This window comes from Paramisgurnus dabryanus, chromosome 4 (assembly GCF_030506205.2).
Source record: "Paramisgurnus dabryanus chromosome 4, PD_genome_1.1, whole genome shotgun sequence".
NCBI classification, from domain to species: Eukaryota; Metazoa; Chordata; class Actinopteri; order Cypriniformes; family Cobitidae; genus Paramisgurnus; species Paramisgurnus dabryanus.
Genome location: NC_133340.1, coordinates 42,680,606 through 42,704,620, shown reverse-complemented (window position 1 = coordinate 42,704,620; position 24,015 = coordinate 42,680,606). Strand labels below are relative to the sequence as shown.

Below are 24,015 nucleotides of genomic sequence, written 5' to 3'. Positions count from 1 at the left end.
GTGTGTCCTTTTTTAATGCAAATGAGCTGATCTCTGTTTTAAATGGCAGTGCTGTGGTTGGATAATGCAGATTTAGGGGCGGTATTATCCCCTTCTGACATCACAAGGGGAGACAAATTTCAATGACCTATTTATTCACATGCTTGCAGAGAATGGTTTACCAAATTAAGTTACTGGACTGTTTTTTTTCTCACATTTTCTAGGTTGATACAAGCACTGAGGACCAAATTATTGCACTTAAAAATGACAAAAGTCAGATTTTCATGAGATGTTCTCTTTAACAAAACTATGTTATTACATGCACACATGATAAACACAAAGTATTGACAGCTTTTTAGTTTTTACTTCATTAAGCATTTATTGTGAACATTGCGGCAATGGAATGTGAAACATTTTAGTAGCACCTGTTTTAGCTTTTCCTGATATTAGTAAACCTTAAACTCAAAATCAACTTAAAAGAGAGGTTGACGGATTAATTTTATTTCTCTTTATTCATAGTTACTGGAGCTTATGGAAATGTTAATAAAAGGCTTCATTTAAATCCAAAAACCTTTTTGCCCCAATTAAAGCAAACCTCTCATTTAAGTGCCACAAATTTAGATACATACACAGATACAAAAAGCTTACATGGTAATATATAGACACAGATTTACTAATAATTCCAATTTTGAGTGGTTATAACAATAGACTGAAATGTTATGGTGGTTAGTGAGCGTACAAACAATAAATAAGTGAAAAATTGCAGAATATAAGCTATATAAAATATTGCTTCACAGAGTAAAATATTTGGCCTTCTTTGTAGATTACATTATCAAGTATTTAATGAGAAATTGTATGAGATTTGTATTTTGATTTATATAAGAGTAGGATTTTTTCTGTGGCTACCTCACTCTCTCTGAACAGAGATCAGACTTTTGGTGACTTTGGTCATACTACTACACATCTCATAAAACTGGAATGTCAAAATTCACTTATTGCTTCTTAACACAATGCTATGCACTGCACGTCCACATATAAACATGGCATCCTTCAACTGATTTAAAAAAGTACAAATTGTTTTGGGTTTTGGTTTCGAAAGCCACCGGCTTCTGACCATGCATGAGTCATGGGATCATGACCCAAGCATAAATGGTGGGGCTTAGGCATCATCACCACCACACAGCAGAAGCAGGGTTTTACGGTAGTCACCCGAGGTGTCGCCCTGCAGAAAGATAAGACGATAAGTGATCATTTTGCTACATTTCTAAATTCATTTTTAAAAAGACAGTTGTATGGAGAAGCTTACCTGAATCATTTTATGCAGAGAAGTGGCAAACATCCTGCGGAAATCAGCACGTACATCCAGCATGTCTACTTCACTGCGAGTAACCATGACCCTGATAAGGGTTTGGTCATCGGTACCTGCCCCCTAATGGACAGTATAAGAATTACACCTCCATTTACAAACGTCTGATTATTTTACATTAATACATCATTAAGGACCAAATATAAAACAGTAATCTGTGAAGATGTTGCCAAATCTAGTTAGATTAAGATATTAATGGTTCAGTGTGGTATGTGTTCACAAGTAGTAACACAGATGGCGCTAATGATCAGTGCTACTGATATCTATGAAACTTGGTAATCCTGTTCTACACCCTGTTAACTGATATCCAAAACTAACTTTAGGATCATAATATCCCCTCCTGATATTACAGTGTTAAAAAAAATAGAGTATAAGAGAGGGGTGAGTTGGAAAACTGCTACTGCCTGATTTTAATTTTTTTTTCTTTTTTGATTATTTTTTGTGATTATTTTGAAAGCTGTGCTTTTATTTTAAATTGTTTGATGTGAGCTTTAGGTACTGTGATGTCTGGGTATAGGTGCCTAGGGCTTCTACCTATCGCTTTCTGAATGAGGTGAGCTTTTGTAAATTATATTTTTTCGTGTATGTGTGTGTGTTGTAATTTAATTTTTCTCAGTTCGAAATAAATAAATAAAAAACACTAAACAGTGAGTTTTTTTATCTAATCTAAAAAAAATTAACTAAATAAACGTCTGAAACTTGCTCGATCACAAGAAACTCTATACTTTACAAAACTGGTGTACAAAACTCAAATATTTATAATTAAATGTGAAATAAGTGTGTACTTCCAAAATCTGAGTAGGGCTCAGGTGCAGGACAATAAAAACAAAAATGTTTCTGTGAATTTTAATGTAAAATTAAACGCTCCAAAATTATTTTATTACAAACCAACAACATTTTGAACAATCAGGTTTTTAATCAAGCATCAACTCTCACCTTCAGGGCATTGTGAAGACACTCAGCAAAATAAGCTGAAACACTGCGGGCACACTTCACTGAAAAATAGAAAAGTATGTATTATATTCAATTCATTACATTAATTTAAATGTCTTATTTTTTATAAATATTTTATTTTAACTTTATGTATCTTTAGCTTTTGTTGTGATTTTAAAGTCATCCTAGATTTTTGAATTTGACTATTATTTTTATCCAGTACTTATCCTAACTTGCCACGCTTGTGGATGAAAAGCGGTATAAAAAAGTCTCAGTTATGACTACCTAAAGCTATTAAAATAAAAGGGCTGTAACACATAAATATAACCACATTTTTAAATAGTAGAGTTATAAATTGAACTACATTTGGTTTAATGGTATTGTCTGAGAAACATGTCTGAGTCATTAACCCACAGTATGACTCATGCGTGGTCAAGAGCTACTACTCTTGGAAAGCCCAATCAGTGAAATGACTCATGCAATTCCATAGCAAACAGGTTCTGTAAACTTCTATTTAACGCATTCAAAATGAACAGAAAATTCAAGAAATTGGTTACATTTGCTAATTGCAATACATTGTAAGCTATTGAACACTAAACAAGGTATCTTATCTTACCTACAGCCAGCAGGATTTCTTGGAGGGTTCCAGAAGTCTCTCTCTGGATGCTCTCCTCTATCTCAAACCCTGACAGCTTTCTATACTCATCAAACACTGTAGACATACAGGAGAAGGCAGCCATTAAAAGAATCAGCATGAATGAAAATACAAAGAAGATGGTAACAGTGTTGTTTAATGATACCATCAGTATGTGTGTTCAGCTAACCTCTCTTAAGGTGCGCAGCACTTCGGTTTCCCAGTATAGTGATGAACTGACTCTCATCAGTGCCATACTTCTTTTCTCCTGCTGCAAACAGTGCCTACACACCACACGGGAATATTATTTATGTCATATTTACATTTCCTTCATAAATACATTTATATTTTCTGTGGTCCACATATGATTTCAGTTATGTTTTTGGTTTTACAGTATATGACCAGTTTACACCCATTATCTGAAGCTTAATATTTAAAAGCATGTTTTATGCTGCTGTGGCTTCTTTGTAACGCCCTCTTTGGGTTTGTGAATAACAGCATGTTGTCTTATGAGCTGTGAGTTTGCTGTTGTCTTCATAAACATCTGAGCTGCTTCATCCACCAAGTTTTCTCGTCAATCCGCAGTACTGCTATTATCCACCAGGTGGCGCAACTTTTAAAACCGGAAGTTTCGCCCTAGGGCAAACAGCTGTATGTCTGTCTAAGTTTTAAGGATTACTTTGCATCTGATCTCTATCAAAAGTCCTCTACAAAAATTGAAATAATCTCAGCTTTTTGCTCAAAATTGTGTGTTTTTGAAGAAACTTACCCATATTTAATAAAAAAATATTTTTTTGTTTGAAAGCAGATGGTCTGTTCTTTCATTTAATATATTGTATATTTATATATATATATATAAAGAAGAGCATTTTCTGGGAGGCATTAAACTTTTGTGAAAATCATGAAAAATGCTGGTGGGAAAAGTGTTAACAACCAACTTTTGTAAAAGCTAAAATTTCACTGATAGAGGTTCATGAAACAATCCACTCTAAAATTTGTAATAACCTTTATAAAATCAGATTTTAAAAGATAAGGGAAAGTGTATTAATAAACTTTAGCCACATGTTTAAATTATTTGATGTTTAGCAATAACAGTTTGTTTTCTACTTTATCTGTACTACCTCACCACAACCAAATTTGTTTTTGCATCTGTTGACATGTAAATGTGGGCTGTGATTTGTTTATGTTGCTTCTGGCACAAGAAATGCCATAATTTTAGAATTAGCAGTACAGAATGAGTAGAGGTAGCGTACTTAAAGGATTAATCCATTTTCTTGAAAAAAATCCAGATAATTTACTTACCACCATGTCATCCAAAATGTTGATGTCTTTCTTTGTTTAGTCGAGAAGAAATTATGTTTTTTGAGGAAAAATTCCAGGATTTTTCTCATTTTAATGGACCCCAAGACATAACAGATTAAATGCAATTTTAAGGAGTTTCAAAGACTCTAAACGATCTCAAACGAGGCATAAGGGTCTTATCTAACAAAACGATTGTCATTTTTGATAAGAAAAATAAAAAATATGCACTTTTTAAAACTCGTCCATCTCCGGTCCTGTGACACGCCAGCGCGACCTTTTTAAGGACATTTGCGGACGATTTTAAACAATAAACTGACGCAAAGACATTAATTAGTATCATTCCACATACAACAACATCGGAACTGTCCTCTTTCTCCACACTTGTACTGGGGCGTAGTTTCGCAGGACCGGAGATAGAAGTTGTGGTTTAAAAGTGCATTGTTTTATTTTTTCTTGTCAAAAATGACAATAGTTTTGCTAGATAAGACCCTTATGCCTCGTTTGGGATCATTTAGAGTCCTTTGAAACTCTGTTGAAACTGCAATTTTAAACTGCATTAAAACTGTTACGTGTTGGGGTCCATTAAAGTCCATTAAAATGAGAAAAATCTTGGAATGCTTCCTCAAAAAACGTAATTTCTTCTCGACTGAACAAAGAAAGACATCAACATTTTGGATGACATGGTGGCGAGTAAATTATCTGGATTTTTTTGAAAGAAAATGGACTAATCCTTTAATGTAAAGTAACCTCACAAAACACACACTTACCTGTGCATCACTTTGAATCAGGTTCTCTTGTATACCTTGCTGTCTGCTAGCCTATGGATAAATAATAAAAAAATAACTAAATAATTCTTATAATTCTATAAAATTAATAATAATAATAATAATAATAATAATTATTATTATTATTATTATATCAAACATTTTGAAACATTTTACATTTACAATCCTACACCTATATGGCTTAATATTTTGCCTGCCCGTTGTGGTTTTGCACAAAATGGAAATTTTAGTTACCACAGTCAAATTGTTTGTGTGTGAGAGTTCAAGACTGAGGGGTGGTTTCCCGTACAGAGATTAGCTTAAACCAGGAATAGGTCTCAGTTTAATTAGGAAATATAACTAATTTTAACAGACATGCCTTACTAAAAACATTACTTGTGTGCATTTTGAAGCAAAACAAAGGGCACTGATGTATTTTAACACATTACAGTGCAAGCTGTTTTCAGTTTACTTTGGAAAGCTCTTATATTTATTTTAGTCTAGTACTAGTCTAATCCCTGTCCGGGAAAACGCCCCTGTATGTAACTTTGCTCAGTGGCATGTGATTTTGTCACACCTGTCACATGCTAAGAAGAGTGCAAGTCACAGATCTGCCCACATGCCTGCTGGGACTCCATTCATCCAATATACAGTATATGACTTTCTTTGTAACAAACTGAGGAAGAAGATTATGTAGTATTCTCTAATAACCTCTAACATAATCTGTTGAAGTTTATTATTTACCTGAACTATTCCTTTAAATCAAATAAACATGAAAAGGTGTTAGACATGTTGAATTTGTAAAACCTCACTTTGTTTGAATTCTTGTTCAAATATACAGTTTATTATTTTTCTGTTTAAATGTATATTTGTAACACTTAAATAAACTCATATTAGTTATTTATAGACTGCTATTAGATTGCTTACTTGCAGCAAAACGACCAGCATCCTCTGGAAGTGACCTCCAGTATCACCAGTCACAGCTTCCTCCAGATCTTTTTTATGCTCTGCACACACACACAAACATATGCAATCATTATTATGACAACGTTACAGATGTGTCACAAAAAATAAACATGTAAGCATTTAATCACATATTGCATATGTACAAGTACAGTTAATTCAAAACACACATGCACAGTTACCTTGCTTGTATAAACTTTTGATTTCATTGACCTCATTAGCTGATCTAGATGCCAGAATCTCAATCAACACTTTCTCGTCTGTCCCTGCCCCCTAAGACAATAAATGCAAAGTTAAAGGCTTACTACATATACTGTATTGATATAAATAGACAGAGAGAGAAATATACACGGTTTACCTTAATGGCGTCACGCAGGCATGTGACATCATACAAGATGGGAGGAGTCATCAGGGCTACAATTAGAGTCTCAAACTTCCCACCCAACTCTGATTTCAAGTCACCCACCAAATCCTATACAGAGATTATTACAAAAAGGAGATACAAAAAAGGCAAACTCAAGAAAAATAACCGGAAAAAGAACACAATCCATATGTGAGCTTTTAGTATATCTAAAAATATGTTGTTGAATGCAAATTATGTCACCTTTCCATGCAGGGTTTTATATGCAGCTTTGATCTGTTGCCGCTGTGCATTGCTACGCGCTGTCAACAGCTGCAGAATAGCAGCCTCATCAGTGCCTGTGTAAAAAACAATTCATAAACATATTATTGGCTTAAATGACACATTTCTAGAATATGGACATTACTTTGGCGCAATAACCTGGTAACAGGTGAATTCATTAGTATACATCATTCTAAATTGTAATGTAGAAAGTATTGTGGAAAGCATTATACAAATACATATGAAAATATATAGTTATGATATGACTTTGCACTTTGTAAATAAAATGAAACCGTGTCTTTGTCCATGAGGTGTTATAATTTGGTGGTATTTTCTAGATATGTTGATATTAAAAATGCGTCAAGTCAAACTCACCAAGTCCTTTCATGGCCTTGTAAAGAACCTCAGCATCATTATTAGCATTGAATCCAGCGTGGGGCTTCACTGTTCCTCTGCCAGCCTAAAAAAAGTAACAGAATTACATAATGTAGTTCCTGTTTTGTGTTCAATTTGTAGCATTTATATTACAGAACACTATGAGTACACCCATATTTCTTCCCCTTAGAAAAATGATACATTTCGTAATTGAAAATCATTTTATGGAACCTTAACACTGGTTTTGCTCCCAATGCTGTCTCTTTAAGAAACGTGTCTCTATCCAGTAGTTTTCCACATGGAAAATTTGAATAAGTAATGTGTGTATGTCTGTGTGTGTGGGAGGGAGGGAGGCTGGGGAATGATACCAGAGTCCCAGATGTGGACATGTGTTATTCATACAATTCACAAAAGTCAAATTTATTATTTAATTTTGCAACACATTTATTACAGAAATCATATTTCATTTAAGCAGATTCGTTTATCATTTGCATCACACTTCTGACCTAAAACTGTCCCCTAAAGATCATGAAGTTATGCTCAGAAAGACCATGCTGATTCATAAGGGTGTGATCTTACTTTTTTAAAGGAAATCTAATTCAGAGGGGAAAAAAACTTTCACATCACAAAATAAACTTGAAATGCAGAAAAGACTCAATTATTTGTGTTGACATCTTGGTGTATGTTAGCAGATTCAAATAGTCACAGGAGAGATAAAATCACAAGGATGCTCAGTTTAGACCCTTGGGTGACAACTACACTAATGACTCATGCACTGACACACAAATACATTGTAAGGGAAATTGTATTTGTATTTTGCTCAAAAGTATTTATAAATGTTTTTTGATGATTGTTTACTGTAAGAGAGGCTTTGACATTGTTCAGTCTAGCAGAGATCCCATGTTCTTACAAAACAGCAAGTGCATACCTAGGTCAGCAAATTACAAGAAAGCATTACAATGTCCATTATCTTTAGAAATGCATGAGTTTACAAAAAAGGAAGTATGACATTTCCTGCATAAAGAGTTGAGCTCTACCTATAAATACTGAGACCACCTAAAATGTTGTCATTCAGATTTTTTCACACAACAACATCAAAGCCTCTCTATTAAGTCATATTTTTTTACACAAGAACAGACTAAAAGGTTATAATGGCAAAAATTTGATTTAACCTATGTTACCATACTTAAAAAGTCAGAAATGGTTTCTAAGTCTGCAGAAAACCTTCAAAAAGAAAGGTGAACAAAGCTGAGTTCAAATATCACCACACTTGTGGTTTTTGCACTTGACTGATGTTCACATGACGTATTTCCTGCATTTGGCCCAAGTGTTGTAGTGGATGTGAAGATCCTTTTTTCTCATAGTTTTTTCCTATTTTTAAATCATTGTCGCTTGGAGTTAGGGTTAGATTCGGGGTTTGTGTTAGGTTGCAATTTTATGCATTGGTTTCTACGTGTTTTTTCGTCTGCTTTTAAAAACTATTACAGCCTGGAGTTGGGGTTAGGGTTAGGAAGTCACAGAAAGTGATTCTAACCCAAACCCCAATAACAATGGTAAAAAAATAGAAAAAAACGATGAGAAAACTAAATATAAAATGACACGATAAAGAAAGTCGTGGCACAGACGCGAAAAAACATTTATAGAAAATTGTGCTGGATGACACGAAAAAGACATTCGTGCTGCAGAGGCACGTAAAACAGCAGAAAATCGTGTCATTAACATGAAAACATGAATCATATTTTTCGTGACTATAACACAAATTTCCGTAAGATTAGGTTGGAATATCCTATGCATGCATGTAGAATTATTCACCCGATGGGACACACTAAGCAAGTGTAAAAAAGTCAATCAAGATTTGCACAAAAAAATATTCTTTTTTTGTTAGGCTACTTAAAATAAATATTTTTAAAATAAAATGAAAACACAAACACTCTGAAATGAACATTTGCTGAACTTAAAGATTATTATCTACGCCCATCTGAAACTTTCAGATGCAGAATTTTTTGCACCTGTAAAAACTCTTCATTTTGTACATGCAGCTTTAATAAAGTTTATTGTTTATTTAGTAGTCCCTGAATAAATGACACAATTAAAGCAGTTTTTAATTATGTAATAAGATGTTTTACAAAATACATAACAATGTTTGCACCAATGAAATGTGCAACACTTTCCGTTTTACTACTAAAATATAGGGATGCACCGATAGGATTTTTTTGGGCCGATACCGATTTAAACAGACAACTTCTGGCCGATACCGATATTAAACACTTGTATACAATACTATACAGCCGGTCTATAAACTAGTTTATTTCTGCATCAAATTATTTTTACTGAACATGGATTGGATCTAATTAACATTCAACTGACCAACATAATAAGAGAGGCACAAATTAAGCTAAAACAAATATAATAAGACAGCATGACAACCTTAAAAGGTGGTTTTTGCTATTCAGCATTTATTTTATTAACAACATTAACTCATTTTTTACATATAATGGATTTCTTTATGCAGTTAATTAATAAACAATCGGTATCGGCCTTTCTCTTGCTATTGCCGATATGCCGATGGTTTCAAATTCATCAAAAATCGGCCGATAAATATCGGTGGCCGATACATCGGTGCATCACTACTAAAATATGTTATATCCCTTTATTAACATACAATTAAAAGTTTCCATGACATCTCTCAAGGTTTGGGCAAAAGTTTCACGATTTACATCCCCAACATGATGCAAAATTTAATATGCTTAGCAGACTGAAGCGGACTGGGTTTAGTGTGCAAAAGGCACTGCACTTTTCCAGTTTTAAGACATGGGACAGTCACTTTCTAACTGTAGCATAGCATACATTTTGAGTGCCCAAGAAGACCACAAATGTGGGTATTTGTATGCAGCCCATTGTTTTTTGGTAGGGTCTAATGCAGGGGTTCTCAAAGTTTACATTCAAAGGTCCAAATCTGAATTCTCATCATTTTCATAGGTCCGGAAAAAATGGTTATTACAAAAATTGTCAAGCATAGTAATAACTTTATGTAAATCATTTGTTTATATAACAAATCAACACAAATGGTTTGGGAAAAACATAACAAGTGTATTTTGCATTTAAAGTAAAAATTTTTTTTAAACATAAACACAAGAAATATGCCAAAAGTAACCAGGTGCAAGATACAGAACAACCTAATGAGAGAAATGGCACTGTTTGTTTTCCATCAGATGCATAAACCATGGTAAAAAAAGTGTGGTTGGTAGGCAGAGACACTGACCAAAATTAGGGGTGCACCTATAAATTGGCTGATGATGCTTGCTATGCTTCTCAATGAATTACGGTGAAATACCGCTACATCCAAAAGCCAGGGGGCGCTCTCGGGCAGAAACTTAATATGCGCTGCAGGCGAAGAACTAGACATGCGCAGCTCCAGGAAATGTCTTAAGGATATATTAATTTTGCTGTTCTTCAAACCTTTTCAGGTATTTTCATGATAATAAAGAATATGTATAAAGATTATGTTTGACGAGTGTTGCTTTTTCAAATGCATGTTATAAACGACTCAAACCAACAGTGATTTCAGATTGATAAGGACTTAATGATCAAAAGCCGTAGTACATGAAGTAGCTGTGCATAATATCTGGGTGTGATGGCTACAGCGTGACACAGGAAATTTTTTAATAACTCGTTTTATTTTCGGACCAGGAATACTCTTACATCTAAAAAGAAAAGAAAACTAAACAAATGGTTTACAAGTTTAATGTGCATTTGTAAAGTAGCAAATGCACACATTTAATCAATCACATAGAAATGAATGCACTTGTAATATGAAGTGGACGCGGGTCCGGATCAAGTTCCCGTCGGGTCCGGATCCGGACCGGAGTCCGGACTTTGAGAACCCCTGGTCTAATGTGTGGCATCTCAAATCACTCTAATTGGCATCACAAAATTAAGAGTGTGAGCAGCTTGCATACTGTGGTTCTTTGTGGGTTGCCAATTACTATTCACACATTTTATATTATATAAATGAATGACATTTTTGTTGTTTTGCAGAGGGACAAAATACATTGCCTCCAGTCTAAAATAATGTCTCAGACACAGTAATGTGTTCAGCAAACGCAGGCCTAAAATCTAATAATCTGATGTCAGCCATTCAGAATCTAACTCCATACAACAGATTATATTTGGCTCCTGTGTAACATCATGTGCTCTAGATTTGATCTGTCCAAAACAGGTGATATTTGTAAAACACTGAAAGAGCTGAGAGCACAAACACAGTCATACATATGCAAACAATAGTAGTCAGTTTGTATAAGTGGAGTCAGGTTACTCAGCCTGCCTGTATAATAGAGTAAACATACATATCCAAATAGATGGAAATTAAAGGTATGGTCTTTCCTAAAATGGCAAGTGCCTGAGTGCATGATTGCAATTTGACCTACTTCTAAAAGTAAAAACTAAATACTGGCCTTTATATGCTCATTTTTATCAACTCTGATGGGCTAGCTATCTTCTTTTCTAATTGAATGTGCAAAAAAGTCATTTATATTATTTTCAAAAATTTTGCACATAAAATTATGAAAGACTATACATTTATAATGCATCAACTTCAAAACCAAACACAAACCAACTCTTGGCTACATTTCTGTTGACAGTAAACTTCCAAAATATGACGTTTGAAGTCAAAAGAAACAGCTACATTATAGGCTATAATTTCATTTGCAATTCTGTGTCACGTTAGCGGAAACAATGCATCAGTTTACTTGAAATAAAGGCATAAACAAGCTGTGTTCGACTTAACGCGTCGCTGCGAATACCGGCCGGTTTGTGACATCAACATACCGCGAGAGCGACCCAAATCAGAGCTTTCGAATCGCTCTCGCGGTAATTTAATGTCAAACGGTCTGCTCAGCGGTGCATGAAGTCGAACGCTCTTAATGACAGTCACAGAATTGAAGAGGGGAGCAAAAGGCAGGAACGCCCTCAGCCCACACCAATGACTCATCCACTCATCTACACTAGTGTGTTACTATAACTTTCTTTCTAAACTTTGTGAAGTTCATTTTTAACTTCTAAAACAGTTTATGATCAATAAATATGCAGTACAGCAATAAAAACACTGCTAATACAATGACGAGTTAACGTCTGACTTCCTAAAGGCAGATTATAGCCTCTTTATTCACGGATTATTTGATCAGCTGTGAAAGCAAGGGCGTCGACTACACAAACTTTAGGATAGCATTATTCCCCATAAATTACACATCGACATTTCAGTGAATAACCGCGTGTAAAAACGTATTAAATGCTACAAGTGATTGTAGACTAACAGTGAAGGACCTGCCAAAAAAGATAACTTACCATCTCTGACTTGATTTACTGCTTCAAAGAAGTGGATGCTGAAAATAAACGTAAACAAATGTACAGTTAACGAAGTACAGTTTATATAGAAATTACGTGGTTTTGGTTTTAAACACAGTTGTTTTTATGTAGTTTAGGAAACGTGTATAATAGAAAAAAATATAAAATCTTATGCACATAAACTTTGTAACTGTTAAAGGTAACTAATACCTGTGTACAATAGAATATAAGGCAAGAAAGTGTTAAAAAAGAGGAACTTATTATTGCACTCACCGAGAGAAGAGTATTTGTGTAAGCGCAGATGACTGCAGTAGAGACCAAAGCAACAGCAGGAATGAGGAAAGTACGCTATGAGGAGGAATAAACTACGATCACAGCGCTGAACATGTTTTACTGGTTGAACCACACCCTGGCAGGCGACCCAAAACGCGATGAATTATGGGAAATGTCGTTTTTACTTTCTTTTGCGTTTAATGCAAATAGTAACATGCCACAGATGAATCACATTTCTAAGGGCATACGAGTGAAGTACACAAAGCAAAGCACAAAATCTCAGCAACTCACAAATAAGTTTGCAAACATAAAACTTTGCTATTTAAAAGTTCAGGACTGTGAAATCTGATGCGGTCCCCCACCCTCTTGGTCCACACAATAGCTATTATCGTTGTCTATATTATAAGACAAACAGACACATTTTTTTGCCAGGCAACACATTACTACTAATATAAAGGGTTGGGTATCACATAACATTTTACTGTGATAGTAGGCTAATCCGTCCCTCATGGATGCTTGTAAAATGCTGATTATGTCAAATTTCCATTCTTTGAAGCTTAACAGAAGGCACAATGTGAAAGAACATCAAAGAACAAGACAGTATAAATAAACACATTTTCAACAACTGTACACTGTGCCCCCTCCTCATATTTATATGTGGTGTTTGGGTCCAATGGAAAAGACTGCGGAAATGTTACATGTTATGTAACTTTACTTTTTTTCTACCTAGGACCTCTGGTAGTGTGTAAGTGTGTTTGTATTTGTATAATGCGTGCATGTCAGAGTTTTGTCCTGTTCTTGCAGTTACCACGCAAGGATCCAACATATTATATATCAAGCATGGACACTTGTGTCTGCACTCACTGTCCCAAACACTTTACCTTCTGTCGTTTGGAAACTATTCTACATTTCCCATTATCTCCCTTACAAAAAATAACAATGACTTTATAATAGTAACAGCCAAGTAATCATGGTATTTGGTGTATTGATTACTATTTGTAAAACCATGGTTTTACCACAAAAACTATTAAACTATGATTACTGCAGCATAGTCAACAACCATGTTCCTGGAGATCTAACCTTGTTCTTCGAGATCTACCCCGCTTCGTACTTTAGATACAACCTTACCTTGCCTCAAATTTTTTGGTAGCCAAGCTTGATTAGCAGGTTCAGGTGAATTCTGCAGTAAAGTAGATTTCCAAGAAAAGGGTTGGTGATCTCTGCTGTAGCACAACTATGATTTGTGGTAACTGTGATTTAACTTTAGTAAACATGTTTGTTTTTGGTTTTATTTGCAGTCATTTTAATAACGGTTACCAACGCTACAACTTAGGGTCGACTTGCTGGGGTGGGACAACACATATGCAGCTGTGTCTGAAAAAAAAGTAGCTCTGTCTGTGTTGCTCCTCATCACAATCAATCATCACAATCAAGATGATGATAGGATTCTTCACTCAGAAGGCCCTGAAAATGTCAGACTCTTCACCTTGACACTGTGTATGTGTGTGCGTGCGGTCTACTAGACATTGTCTCTTAAACATTGTCTGAGTAACAAAAACATGAACACACCACACAAGAGGTGTTGTTTCATAAACACAGTTAAAATGTATCAAAATAATTTTAGCAAAAAGAAAGCACATTTGTAATATACACACAACCTTAATAGTTTCAAAAACACTCTTAAATACAAATATTCTACAAAGCGGGTACACACCACAGGATAATCGGGCCGATTTCCCCCCTACAACAATCCTCCTGATCTTCTTCTTGGTTGAACCGATTATCTTATCAGATTTTCTTGTGGTGCATAGTGTGTTAAGAGCATCTGAATTTAATCGAAAGCAAGTCGGGGTGCTCCAATTGCAAATCGAACATATTGAACATGTTAAATATTTAAGATCAGAAATCTTGTTGTGTGTGGGAACACAAAACATTTCCCACTACAACAAATAACATTTAAAGCAATAGATATGTTCTGGGGACATTAAATTAAGTTTATTTAACTAAGGGTGTTTTCAAGTTCGTTTTGAAAGAAACAAACCCAGTCCACTTAAAGCAGTGGTTCTCAGGGTTATTCCTGGAGGCCCACTGCTCTGCACATTTTGTATGTCTCCCTTATTTAACACCCCTGATTCTTCTTCCTTTATTTCTTTATGCCAATCCAACATCTACAGCTATATTCATGGCGAGAACCAGTTAATCCATACACAAATTTTTTTTCAGGCAAGTTGATCCATACAAAGGTTTGGGGAGGGACAATTTGGCATATCCAAGTTGCCTAACTTGCATGTTTTTGGCCTGTGGGAGGAAACCGGAGTACCCGCAGTAAACCCACACTGATACAGGGAGAACATACAAACTCCACACAAAAAGCCCACTTGCCCTAGCCGGGGCTCGAACCGCGGACCTTAAAACATCTGATTCAGTCATTAGTAGAGATCTCTATGAACTGAACTGATTGTGTCAGATGAGGGAGATGTGTAAAATGTGCCTCAAGGAACAGAGCTGAGAACAGCCGACCTAAAGTGAACTAGAAAAGGAACTAGCCGAATGGGACATATAGTTGACTCAAAGGAGGACCCAGTTCCTTTTTTGGTCCTCTTCAGAACTGAAATAGACCCTTTCTTGTTCACATCACAACTTCATGAGAACCGAGACCCCAGCTTTCTGTGCAGCAGTTGATTTTGATACACGTCAAAAACGACACGCGAAGCGGATCGGGACCTCATTGCTTTCACGTATCAAAAAGAATTCGAACCACAAAAGAATCCAAAAGCGAACCCGGACATGGTCTGAGTACGGTTCACATTTGGGTCCTTTTAGGTGGGTCTGATCAGCGCGAAGAGGTCTCTATTGCCGTGGGTCACCTCTCCTTTATCCCATGAGTGACAGTTTTTTTGCAGCATCAACCCCATCACCTCACTCACTGCTGGTATATCTATCCAAGTTAAAGAGGCGGGAATATGGGTTCAGGCTAATATTCTGAGCTCAGAGCCCTCCTGGACAGCACACAAAATATGCTTTATTGTAATTTATTGATTACATGTTAATAAAAGATTCTTTAACAATACAGCTTAAAGGGACAGTTCACCCAAAAATGAAAAATCTGTCAACATTTACTCGTTGTTTCTAGAATTGTATTGTGAGTTTTTTTTTTTTGATGACCACAAAAGAAGATTTTTTTTATAAATTATGGTTAAGCACACAGTTGACAGTACCCATTGAATTCCATCATATTTGTTTTTCCTACTTTGGAAGTCAATGGTTACAATCAGCTATGTGCTTACCATTATTTATGAAAATATCTTCTTTTGTGTTTATCACAAAAAGAAATTCATATAGGTTTAGAACATATTTTTAAGCATAAAAATTAGAGATAATATTTTGTTTTTGATAAAAACAACACTGTATAAATTTATGTTTTTGCATCTTGTCATTTTAACAATATACCCACATTCTGATATCGGTTTGTTATTTTATTTCTATATATTAAGCAGATCTACACTAAAACATACATTAACATATTCTAGAGTAAAAATTAGAGTGACTGTTTTTTTAAATCAAGTGATTCAGCTGAATAATACTGGTGGTAGCTTCCAGAATCGCCCGATGGCGGAACGATCTATTTCAGAAAAATCTTAAATAACTTTATCCCATTTTTCTCTCATCCGTGTTACCATGTCCCTTTTCCACACTGCAAATACATGACAAAAGTTGCACTACATTGTGGACATCTTTCCTGCCTGCACCTGAAAAGCTCGTGTGTCTGAGCGGACCCCCCTACTGTCTGTGGAAATGGAATATGACGGTCGGATATAAATATAACCTCGTGCGCGCTTTGTCGGGTTCGTGTTTTCTCGGGCGTCGCCGCTAAACTCGATAACAGAAGAGTGAAACTCGCTGACATCTGCAAGCATGGAGTGGAAACCGATGGAGATAAACCCGGAGGTTGATCATTACTTCACGTTTAAGCTTCGCTATCACACTTGTGTATGCTTTCGCTTTTCTGGTCTGCTCTTGACCGACATATTTGTGTCTTTGTCGCTTTCAGATGCTGAACAAGGTACGTTCGCTGAGTCATACGATGAAATGGTGATGATGATGGTGAGACTAATCTGCTGGACAGGTTTATGGTGTCTTGAACTGGACCAGACTGTACATCGAAAGGGCGTGGACAAATCCACTTTCACTGATAAGCATCAATGTTACAGAAACCTTATGCTGGCACTGATTTATTAATTTGGAATACATTTCTTAAGAGTAACTTGTGAGTTACAGTTTTTAACCGAAACGCGAAACTCTTGTTAGATATATAAGCAATAATATTGTACATTTTAAGCTATCCAATTTAATTTTAATATACAATATTATTTTAGATTTAAAGTATAACGATTAAATCAAGGTACAATCGCGTGTGTGTGAGCATTAATAATATTTTTAATGACGCATTCGTTAAAGATAATTATGTTCTGTTTATGCAGGTATTGAGTAAATTGGGTGTGGGCTCGAGTTGGCGTTTTGTGGATGTTTTGGGTCTAGAAGAGGAGTCTTTGTCCGGGGTGCCTTCACCCTGTTGTGCCTTGATGCTGCTCTTTCCATTAACGCAACAGGTACACACACACACGGGCGTGGCCCGCACGAGGTTTAGACTTGTTGTGTGGGAAATGTTAAGAGACACTCAAAGTTGTCCTTAAATACAGTATGAGAAAAGTAGCCCGCGATGTGTTTGGTTATTTTGTGCTGGATATTAAATATACATTATTTGCTATTTTATAGTGAAAGGATTACATTACACTTTCATCCAAAGTGACTTTCAAGTGCGAGAGCGCACTTATCTTTTTGTTAGAGGAGCCAACATTAAGTGTAGTCTACTAGGTTGGGTTTCGAAGTAGGAGTTGCAGGATGTACCATATTAGTAAATGGCCATATAACCTTTTAACCCCCACCTTTTTTTGTCTGTCTCCTAGCATGAGGAGTTTCGTTCCAAACAGTCAGTTGTCGACGGTAAAGGCGTATATTTTCTGAAACAAACCGTGGTCAACTCCTGTGGAACTGTGGGTTTGATACATGCTGTGGCGAACAACCAGGACACTATTGATTTTGGTCAGTGGAGACATTAACATGATACACATGCCTACCAATCCAGGACAGGAAGAATGGGAGGATATTTGTATTGATTTGTTTAAGAGACAGTTGGTATTGTGCTAGCCTGACTTTGCTCTACAACATTAGATCTGTCAGGAGACTTTAAAGGCTGTGTCTTAATCCGCTCCATAGGTCTTGAGGTCGTGAACCAGTATATCGTGTATGGAGGTTCAGGCACTAGTAAGGCCCTAGCTCATTTCACATTGGGACACTGTTCACTTATTTTCCTGTGCACATTGTGATAATTCAATTTGCGCTGCATTGTGGGAATTTTTATGGAACGAACACTTTAAGGTTTTTGCGATTGAGACAGCCTTTAAAATGGCCCACTCCCTGATCATTGCCCGGAGTACTGAATAACGGAGCGGATGGAGACACCGCCTAAGGGTGGGCTAAGCTAAAGGTTGGCCTGTTGTCCAAGTCCTGGCATTTTGTCATTTTCAGCTAAATCAAAAGGTAAAGCAACGATATTCAGGCTTACCAACTATGTCAAACCAAACTTGTGAAAAAAATCTAAATGCTAATTTTAATATAGGTCAGACAGTAGGTCAGAGATGCAAATTCCGGTTTTAAAATAGAAACTTATTTGCACTTTTTTTTAGACAACAACTCTGCACTGAAGAATTTTCTAGAAGCCACCTCAAAAATGTCTGCTGCAGAAAGAGCCAAAGAACTTGAGAAAAATAAGGTATAAGTGTGTCTGAGTCACATTATACACATACATGATCATGGTTTTTGTGTTTTAAGACCATATTTGAAGTACTGACAACTGTCGAGGGCATTATTGTTGCACAAAAGCAGAACCTCTCTCCCCTTGACTGTTTCATTTGCCTTTTGCACAAAACTGGATGTGCGCTCTCAGATACTGTATGCTCTTTATATGCAGTTTGCATTGTTTATTACTTCACATGGCTTTTAAGAGAAAACCACAACTACAAAATTATATTCAATCCGCCAAAGTGGCTAGAAGGAGTAGATGTCTTTTCTGCCACCACTAAAATCAACCTGCTTTTGTTGACCTCAAGCCCTGCGGACCGTGTTTACTTTATCTCTGTGTTCTGTAAATTTTTTGCGAATTAAGGGATTTTTATTTGAAATTTGCCGTTTCCATCACTTGATTTAATGCAATACTTTAAAATGCACACAAAATCATGGTAATAAAAACATGGCTACAGTTAAAGTGAGGTTATTCCATAGCTGTGGTCCAACTAGTGCAAATGCACGATCGCCTCTAGTCTTAAGGCCCAATCCCATTTCTCTCTTACCCCTTACCCCTACCCCTTAGTTTTGCACGTTCACGTGAGTGTAAGGACCAATTGGGATTGCCCTTTCGCTCTCGTGAACGTGCAAAACTTAGGGGTAAGGGGTAAGACCGAGAAATGGGATTGGGCTCAAGTCTTGACCTAGGCTGCGTCTTAATACCCATACTTGCGGTCTTGGCCACTTGAGAGTGCGTGCAAGTGAGATGAAGTGTGCAAGACCATTCCATGTCTTAAAACTGGCAAAGTGCAGTGCCCTTAATGTCCACTAAACCCACACTATCTCGAATACCGCTTCGAATATGTATTCAAGGCCCAATCATGTAATATGTTCTGGATGTAAATCATGAGACTTTTGCCCAAACCTCACGAGATGTTGCAGAAACTTTTAATCGGAAGTTAATAAATGGATTTACCCATTATGTTGGTAGTAAGTGCGTTGCACATTTCATTGGTGCCAGCATGTATTTTGTAAAATATCTGCAACTGCTTACGTAATTAGAAACCTTAATTGTGTTTAAATAAAGCTGCATGCACAAAATTGAGTTTTTACAAGTGCAAAGAATTTTGCTTCTGAAAGTTTCACATGAGTGTAGATAATCTTTAAGTTCAGCAAATGTTATTTTAGAGTGATTATTTGTTTTATTTAAAGAAATATATACGTTTTGGTGCAAATTGCTGCCACTATTCGGAATTATATTTTTACATTTGCTAAGTGTGTCCCATCGGATCTTCGTACCCACTACAACACTTGAGCCAAATACAGAAATGTCATGTAAACAATCAATTATTTAAGGATTTAAAAACTATTAAACTATTTTATAGTATACTGGTAAGCAATTTAGGGTCTTTAAAATCAAAGGTGTTATTTTGTTCTCTTTTAGGTCATCCACGAAACTCATGATGGGGTTGCTGATGAGGGAGAGTGTCGGGTATGACGTGACTGATAAACACAAACACTTTGGGGCGGTTTCCCGGACAGGGATTAGACTAGTACTAAACTAAAATAAATTTAAGAGTTGTCCAAACTGAGAACAACTTGCACTGACATATCTTTAAATACATCAGTACTCTGTTTTGCCTCAAAATGCACACAAGAGATGTTTTTAGTAAGGCATGTTTGTTAAAACTAGTTATTTCCTAATTAAACTAAGGCCTTGTCCTGGTTTAAGATAATCTCTGTCTGGGAAACCACGCCTTAGAGTAATGGATTGTTAATGTGATTCAAATTAATCTCTTCTCTCGCTGTCTTGTATCCTAAAGCCAGAGGCAGACAAAGTCAACTTCCATTTTATTACATTTGTCAATGTAAATGGTCAACTTTATGAGCTGGGTGAGTGTAAATGGACAATGTTTTATGTGTCAGCATGACAAAGTATCAGTTTTAGTGCTAATGACCATAAAACATGTCTTTCTCCTCAGATGGCAGAGTGGATGGACCTGTGAAACACGGAGCTACAAAGCCAGAAAGCTTTGTTTTGGTAAGCATATTTAGTCTTTGCATAGGCTTTAGTAGTTTCAGTATTTTACTACCTGATTAGCGTTTTCTTTATGCATTTAGCATTTTTGTAAAAAAAAAATGTTTTCCTGTAACTGAATACGTGACTTAACATCTTTGCAGGATGCGGCAAGGGTGTGTCGTGAGTTTATGGAGCGGGAGAAAGACGAGGTGCGTTTCTCTGCTGTGGCTCTTTGCAAAGCCTGAAAAGGAGCCAGATCACAAGGCCGAACCGTGAGCAATTCTGGAAAACCCTTCGATTTCTCAATACTTACTATCCATAGCACAGAAGGCTTGTGCCGCCTCTTGATACATGCTACACAAACTGCCTGCATGTTTGACTGTGAATTTCTGTTTATTGCTCTGACTACAATTCCTAAGCTGTATGTAAACATCAGTGTTAATGATTTTGTTAATGTACTGTACCTCATTTACAGTACATTTCTTTCTGTGAATTTTGGGCTGGGGCAATATTGAGCAAAACTGTTTTGTGAGCTCATTGGCTTGAATGTGTTAGCGGGTGCAAAATAAAAATGATAATCCGTTACCCTGTGTATTGTTATATTGGGTGTGCTGTGTTAAAAATGCTGACAGTAAAAACTGCTTTTTGTCAGGGGATACTAGATCATGCATCCAGGACGTTGACAATATATACAATAACTGATACTGTACATGCTTTCTTTAATACAGGATTTAACAATTATCCTTGTTTTGCAACACCCCATGAAAAAACTTGAAGGCTTTTTCTTTTAATGAGGTTAGCAGGAGCATGGTCATGTGATTCAACCAGTCAGCTCAATGAGGTGCCTACTATAAATAGCTGTCCCACACCTCTGTCCAGTGACAGTTTTTGGCAGCATCCCTCCATTACCTCACTCTCTGCTAGTGCATCTATCCCAATTAGAAAGGGGGGTACTCTGGGTTCAGGCTAAAATTCAGAGCTCGGGCGGCACGCCAAATAAGTTTTCTCATTCCCTATCGATTTCATGTTAATGCAAACTTTTAAAGTTTCATTGAAAAAATTAAAGTTTGTTGATGGGACAAAATGTATTAACATGATTGAAACATTTGGTTAGGGCCACATTTTTATTTCTAAACAAAAATGTTTTAAATTAAACCAAAATGAATAAATGCTTGTAGCAATATCAAATGAATATTTTATCTAAATGTGGGTCATTATTTACGCAAAGCTATTTGGCAAAAACTTTCAGACATCAAGACAAAATTTATTTCAAACTTTGAATTCTATTGCTTCTAAATAACTGGAGACATTTGTACATACCATAGATCAGTGGTTCTCAACTCCAGTCCTCGGCCCCCCCCCCCGGAATGTTTTAGATGTCTCCTTATATGAAACACCTGATTCCACTCATTAGGCTCCTTCCAGAATGTATAGCCGTTTCTCAATACCAAGTACGCCAAACTCAGACTTGTGTCCGATTGTAGTTCGAACTTGCAAGTTCAGACTCGGAAGAACGAACTTCTGATGCGAAATGCATTCTGGGAAACTTCGCTGTCATAAGTCCACACAAGTCTCCTCTGTTGCATCCTCGATAAAATGGGCGGATCAAGATCACATCCGGGGATTTTATGTGAACTTGGGCTTGATGCGAACTTTGAATTGGAACAGTACTTGGGCCGCGACTGATGATGTTTCACAAGAACGCAAGTACAGACAAGAATGCATATTGAGAAACGTTTCCTTAACACACAAGCTGATGAACTGAATCAGGTGTTGTATATATGGAGACATCTAAAATGTTCTGGGGGGGGGGCCCGAGGACTGGAGTTGAGAACCACTGCCATAGATCAATTAACTATCGAAATATTTTGAGGTTAGATGGATAGAAAAAGTAGGCCAGGGTTACATGGTCAGAACTACAACAGAAATAATATGTAAGAAAATGCCAAAAAAGAGACGTATGACAAAACTTCTCCCATTAAAAGTGCAGCTCCTGACACCCATAAATAAGTTATCAGGAGGGATCGTGTGGCCCTGGACCATGGAGGAGGAAGAACATACAGAGGAAACATGAAAGTGCAGGGCAATACCAATAAAACTATAGGACACGGAGGTGCTGTGGACCAAGGCAGATATGGGGTGGGAGGATGAGAACAGGGGAGAAAAAAAACACTGGTTGCACATGATGGAATTAATTTTTTTTTTAATGAAATGAACATTAATTAATGTTATCATGTTGAACTGGTGTACATAATTGAATTACGTAGATCCATTTTAAGAAAACTTAATTCAATCATATGAAACCAGTGTTTTTTTCAGTGACAGTTTCAAGACAAGACCACTGTACTTGGAACCTTCAGTGCTAAGAGACCGCTGGGACATGTACCTTTAGCAGCATCATGACAAGTCATTACAATGCAGGATGTCTTACAAGTTCACTAAGATCACAGTGATAAATCCCTTCAAAACCAAATCATCAGATAGTCAAGGCAACAAGCATGCCCATTAAAATGTCTAGTGGGTGCCCCACTGAGTAGTTAACTGTATGGACCCCTACCCTTTGAAAACGTATACAGGTTGAGCTTGTGTTGAGAGTTTATTTAATTTTGTGTAAGTAGTTTTCCTATTGACAGTTCAGCAAGGATTGCATGCAGTCACAAGCGTAGTTAAAACAGCTGTCAAGTCTGGCCCTGTTTGCTGCTTCATGTGTGGATAGCATACAACAGTTTATGAGTCTGGCAAAAAGTAAATACTGTAGCCATCCCTTGTCAGGGCGTGTCTAGAGGGGGGGCATTGGGTGGCACCGCCCCCCCTTGGAATATGATTGGCCCCCCCTGGTGCCCCCCCTCCAATCTCATTGGGCCAGCTAGATTTACTGTCAACCTGAAAATGTCCACCGCACCATTGGACCAGAGAGCTGTCAATCACTTTTTGATTTGAGACTCCCGCGAACGCGAAGCGAGCACAGTAGTTGCGCGTTTTTAAACAGGAGGAAAGAGACACCAAGACACCCACCGCACCTTTGGACCAGTTGTCAATCACTGTTTGATTTGAGACTCGTGCGCACGCGAAGAAGGAGCGGGCAACCCGCCACAGACTCAACACAGGCACAAATCAACACAAATCAAATAGATTTCTCATGATAACCATTTACATTTTATTTTACTATTTAAAACGGCTTCGTTCGCTTTTGCAAGCGCTCAGCAGCGCCTCTCTCTCTCTCGCTCGCGTGCACGCTTTCTCACTGCTGCGTGCGGAACCTCGACAGTGCCTCTCTTACATGACACTGAGTGAAGGAGTTAAAAGTTGGCGGTGTTTTCCACCTGGGTTCCTCCGTGTACTTGTCTTTTCACGTAAAAGTTAACAGTCAACAGATGTTACTGACAGAAAAGACTGTTGATCGAGTATCACGACTTAAAGGTTAGTAGTGTTTTCCCACACAGACACACACCAGTTCTCTGTGCACGAGCTCTCTCTCTCCCTATGGTGCGGTTTGCGCGCGCACGCGTAACAGTATTCTCTGATATTTTTGAATTTGCGCTGAATTGTCTGCGCTATACGCGATCTACAATTAAACTAAAAAGCTATTTTAATTTA

The 24,015-nt window shown here is 36.8% G+C and overlaps 2 protein-coding genes across 2 annotated transcripts; one reads left to right on the top strand and one right to left on the bottom strand.

Annotated features, from left to right (window-relative positions):
• Positions 1 to 331: 331 nt before the first annotated feature.
• Positions 332 to 12,677, bottom strand: anxa5b (annexin A5b). Its single transcript, XM_065254684.1, has 13 exons — positions 12,555 to 12,677; positions 12,282 to 12,319; positions 6,939 to 7,023; positions 6,546 to 6,640; positions 6,300 to 6,413; positions 6,124 to 6,214; positions 5,906 to 5,985; positions 4,982 to 5,032; positions 3,103 to 3,196; positions 2,895 to 2,990; positions 2,282 to 2,340; positions 1,286 to 1,408; positions 332 to 1,201 (listed from the first exon to the last, which is right to left on the bottom strand). The coding sequence occupies exons 2-13, from the start codon at positions 12,282 to 12,284 to the stop codon at positions 1,139 to 1,141; spliced, it is 954 nt and encodes a 317-aa protein (XP_065110756.1). The 5' UTR covers positions 12,285 to 12,319; positions 12,555 to 12,677; the 3' UTR covers positions 332 to 1,138.
• A 3,682-nt stretch (positions 12,678 to 16,359) lies between these two features.
• On the top strand, positions 16,360 to 21,003 carry uchl1 (ubiquitin carboxyl-terminal esterase L1 (ubiquitin thiolesterase)). Its single transcript, XM_065254683.1, has 9 exons — positions 16,360 to 16,502; positions 16,606 to 16,617; positions 17,036 to 17,164; positions 17,522 to 17,657; positions 18,302 to 18,387; positions 19,843 to 19,890; positions 20,222 to 20,291; positions 20,381 to 20,439; positions 20,580 to 21,003. The coding sequence occupies exons 1-9, from the start codon at positions 16,470 to 16,472 to the stop codon at positions 20,661 to 20,663; spliced, it is 657 nt and encodes a 218-aa protein (XP_065110755.1). The 5' UTR covers positions 16,360 to 16,469; the 3' UTR covers positions 20,664 to 21,003.
• Positions 21,004 to 24,015: the final 3,012 nt, after the last annotated feature.

What these genes read in the sequence shown, in the direction of transcription:
- uchl1 (XM_065254683.1), top strand. Translation starts at nt 16,470, where the DNA reads ATGGAGTGGAAACCGATGGAGATAAACCCGGAG. An exon ending in CCAGGACACTATTGATTTTG is followed by an intron (nt 17,658 to 18,301) that starts GTCAGTGGAGAC and finishes ACTTTTTTTTAG; the next exon opens with ACAACAACTCTGCACTGAAG. An exon ending in TGGTCAACTTTATGAGCTGG is followed by an intron (nt 20,292 to 20,380) that starts GTGAGTGTAAAT and finishes CTTTCTCCTCAG; the next exon opens with ATGGCAGAGTGGATGGACCT.
- anxa5b (XM_065254684.1), bottom strand. An exon ending in CAAGGCCATGAAAGGACTTG is followed by an intron (nt 6,641 to 6,938) that starts GTGAGTTTGACT and finishes TTTTTTACACAG; the next exon opens with GCACTGATGAGGCTGCTATT. An exon ending in AGAAATCCTGCTGGCTGTAG is followed by an intron (nt 2,341 to 2,894) that starts GTAAGATAAGAT and finishes TCTATTTTTCAG; the next exon opens with TGAAGTGTGCCCGCAGTGTT.